This window comes from Hordeum vulgare, chromosome 2H (assembly GCF_904849725.1).
Source record: "Hordeum vulgare subsp. vulgare chromosome 2H, MorexV3_pseudomolecules_assembly, whole genome shotgun sequence".
NCBI classification, from domain to species: domain Eukaryota; kingdom Viridiplantae; phylum Streptophyta; class Magnoliopsida; order Poales; family Poaceae; genus Hordeum; species Hordeum vulgare.
Genome location: NC_058519.1, coordinates 46,710,738 through 46,714,435, shown reverse-complemented (window position 1 = coordinate 46,714,435; position 3,698 = coordinate 46,710,738). Strand labels below are relative to the sequence as shown.

The following is a 3,698-nucleotide window of genomic DNA, read 5'->3' as shown; positions in this document are numbered from 1 at the left end:
TGAATATGGTCGGAATGTCTGGAACAAATCCAGCAAAATGAAAGCATCCGTGCCATGTTCAAGACTTGAACCCAATCGCTTCATCTTTGTGTGATATGCTTTGTTTAATTGTTCAATAAAGTCGAATGCTTACATGCATTTATGCACTACTGTATTGCTAGTGATTAATAATAGCATTTCCCATCCAATAAAATTATCACCATCTCCAAGCAAAGGTACAGGGCAAAGGAGGAGGTGTTTGCACACAAGCCCTGCACCTGCACAGAAGAAGTTAGATACATTTCGGACAACAATGGCCCTGATGGATGGACCTGACCGTGACGTTACCCTAGAATCAGCACTCAAGTACGTACTTGACGACCAAAGTAAAAAGGTGGTCGCCTGCTTGACACTTGTCCGTGAACATCTGCATTTCCGTTCGACGACTGTCAAGGCGTAGTACGTGGTGCGCGTGCGGTACTATTCCCCTCGATTCTTCAGGTAAGTACGTAGGATAGTACGTACTTGACATGCTCATCCGGCCTATCTGCATCCAACAAAACTCCAACGCAAACTGAAACTTTCTAGGATCAAGAACAGTACGCGTGCGTACTACATTCTCGAGCCTCTCGATCGGGTACCCTCTCTCGATCCACCACTTTTAATTCCACGGGGACTGATTAATTAATTAGAGAGAGGCTGTAATAATAAGTCTAGAGAGGGATGATAAAAATTAAGCATGTCACTCGTGCATGCATGAAAACTTACTAGTAGACGGTACGTGGTAATAGTGCTGCTAAAAGAGCCTAGGTACATGGATGGAGCTAGCTAAGCTAGGGCACCGAAACAAGCCACTCTTCTTCCTCGTCGATCTTCTACTGCTGCTACGTACGTACTATGATCGACCGACCGATCGATCCAACTCGAGAAACAAACACTAGCTAGCTATGGTCGATGGCGAGCACAGCAGATCGGCCATTAAGTGAGAGCAATGCCGGCCGGCGCGTCTGCTTCAGTGGGAGAGGAAGCTGAAGGGTGAGTAGCCGTTGTCGGAGCCCTGCGATGAGGCGACCATGTCGTGGCCACCGCCGTTCGCGGGGGCGAACCCGCCGTATGCCGCGTCGGCGCCGCCCCAGAAGCCGGCCACCATCGACGCCAGGTCGTCCACGTCCTCCCGGAGGCCCAGCCCGTAGGCGTCGGCGTCGGACACCGAGTACCGCCGCGCGTCCTGCAGGTCGCCGCCGCGGGGTCGGAGGCAGCTCTCCGGCACCACGCTGCTCAGGTACCCGGAGTTGTCGTCGGCGCTGGGGAAGAGGAAGTCGTGGCCGCTGCTGCGCACGTCCATCGGGCTGGCGGCGTGATCGGCGGCATTGGGCACCGGCATGGAGCACTCGCCCGCGCCGGCGCCCGGGCCCTGCTGGTGGTAGCCGACGCCGCCGTGGGTGTGGTACGACCCAATGTGCGGCGGCGCCGCGCCCGCGTGCTGCTGGCCGCCGTACGGCATGGTCGAGGACGCGTAGGCGGGCTGCGCGTGGAACGGCGCCAGGAACGGCGGGTAGTTGTTGTAGGCGGCGTGCGCGTAGACGAAGTTGGTGCGCGCCTGCGCGCCCTTCATGGAGAGCGCGGCGCGGTCGTAGGCCAGGGCGGCCTCCTGCGCCGTGTCGAAGGTGCCGAGCCAGTGCCGCTCCTTGGTCGTCGGGTCGCGTATCTCCGCCGCGTACCGGCCCCACGGCCGCCGGCGCACGCCCAGGAAGCGCCCGGGCTCCTGCGCGCGCCGCCTGCCACGCGGCGCCGGCCGCTCGCTCGGCGAAGAAGGCGGGGACGGCTGCGGCTGCGGGTGACCGGCGATCGGCTTCGGCAGCGAATGCTCCGAGAACGCCATCATCTGGGAGGTCTGGCCGCCACCGCTGCCGCCGCTGCTGCTGCGGATGCTCATGGCAGAAGTGAAGTGAGGCTGGCTGGCTACTATACTGCTGCCGCTACTGCAACCGCCTAGCTTGCGCTCTGAGGCGTGAGCTAGCTAGCTTAGGTTGATGAGGTGGTTGCTGTGAGCTTCTAGTGTGTAGTGTGGGTAGTGCTCACTATGGAGGGAGGCAGGGTGGTATTTAAATGGGGAGCTCGGAGGAGGAGCTAGACGGAGAGCACTGTGGATGAGATGGCGAGGTAGGGGGTCGAGTTCGAGTGACATGCATGCGCTGCGCTGCTGCACCGCACTTGTTTAATTCTAGGAGGAAAAGGAGGGAACGGAAAGCTCACTCCATGTTTGTATGTATGCACCTTGTGTTTGGATTTGTGTGCCCTAACCTCAGGACCAAAGAGATGAGGAGAATGTTGTGTCAGTCAAACATATAGCTCTATATATCTGTGTGTGTATTTGTTGCTAGAAAAATAATGCTTGCATGTTAGAATGTTCTACCCTGAGTTTTCATGCATGCACACACTTCATTTATGAATATCATGCATGCTACAATCCTTGCAGTTAAGTATTAGTGTCATTTTTAGATATGGCCATCTCTGTCATGATTCTAGTCCACTCCAAATTAATCAACCAGCATATGAGTACATGACACACCAGTTGTGGAGCCACTAGTTATGAGCATATGAGTATATGGCAAACTCTTTAATTATTAATGGCCCTACATGCATAGCTTGTTGTGGCATCTATGTTAGTTGGGCATACTGCCTTGCATGCTTTGATAATTTGCTACTGAGTACCAAGTATTGCAGACTAATCACATAGTGTAAAGATGCCTGCCACTGACAAGAAAAGAAGGGAAAGAAGAGAGCTTACCTACCTATGCATCAAGCCTTTTGAAGAATTGTAATCTATTTGTTTCGAGAGAGACAATTGCAATCTATGCTCGAAGATACTAGTACTACAATAGCTATTATGATACATGCCAAAATGCTACACAATTATGAGCTTTTTAACACTCTGACCATATGGCTTTGCTTTCTTGTGTGTCCATGTGCTTGCTTGCGCAATACGTGCAAACTGAAATGAACATAGGAGAAAGCTACCCCTTTGTCTTTGCTAAGACATTAACCACAATAGGTTCATGCATCAATATATCTTGGTGATGCTCTGGACCAGACATAATATCTTATAAGTTCCATGAACAATAAATTTAATAAAAGTGCACCAATTGTTATCTTCTGAAAATATTTCCCATAACAATCTAATGGTATAGTTTCCATAGCATCGATCTAAATAGTCATGTATGTACCATCAGCGGTCAAAGTTAACGCGTCTTGACCACTCAGATTCTAAAACATCATATTGCCTCCTCTTGCATGTAGTACTAAGAAACATTCAAATGGAGTGGTTAGCTTGCCCTCAAAACAAGATAAAACAACAGTGTGAGATGTGTAGAAGGCACTCTTTCTTATGCCACCACTTCCTGTTAATTATGCTTCTTTGTTTCCATGCATGCAACCTTGAGTGACTCTCACATGAGGTGAGGGCCCTCTTTGACTCCTTTTCCCTAGTGAAGCTTTGCTTTGCCTGCATGAGCTAGACAAATGCTTGGACAAGGATCATTATCCCTATCAATCCCATTGGATTTATGCTGATTCTTTATTCCTAATGGACATTCTACGGATTAGTGCGCATGTGCGTGCCGGTGCCGAGCTTCAAACCAGAACAAATCGAAAGGAGTGACGATATTAAATCAGGAAACAAGAGAACTATCTCTTTCATGTCTCTCTAGAGCCATTCT

The 3,698-nt window shown here is 50.9% G+C and overlaps 1 protein-coding gene across 1 annotated transcript; it reads right to left on the bottom strand.

Annotated features, from left to right (window-relative positions):
- Positions 1-706: 706 nt before the first annotated feature.
- Positions 707-2,255, bottom strand: LOC123429490 (ethylene-responsive transcription factor FZP). The gene has a single exon (XM_045113517.1). It carries the CDS (start codon positions 1,913-1,915, stop codon positions 992-994), a length of 924 nt encoding a protein of 307 aa, XP_044969452.1. The 5' UTR covers positions 1,916-2,255; the 3' UTR covers positions 707-991.
- Positions 2,256-3,698: the final 1,443 nt, after the last annotated feature.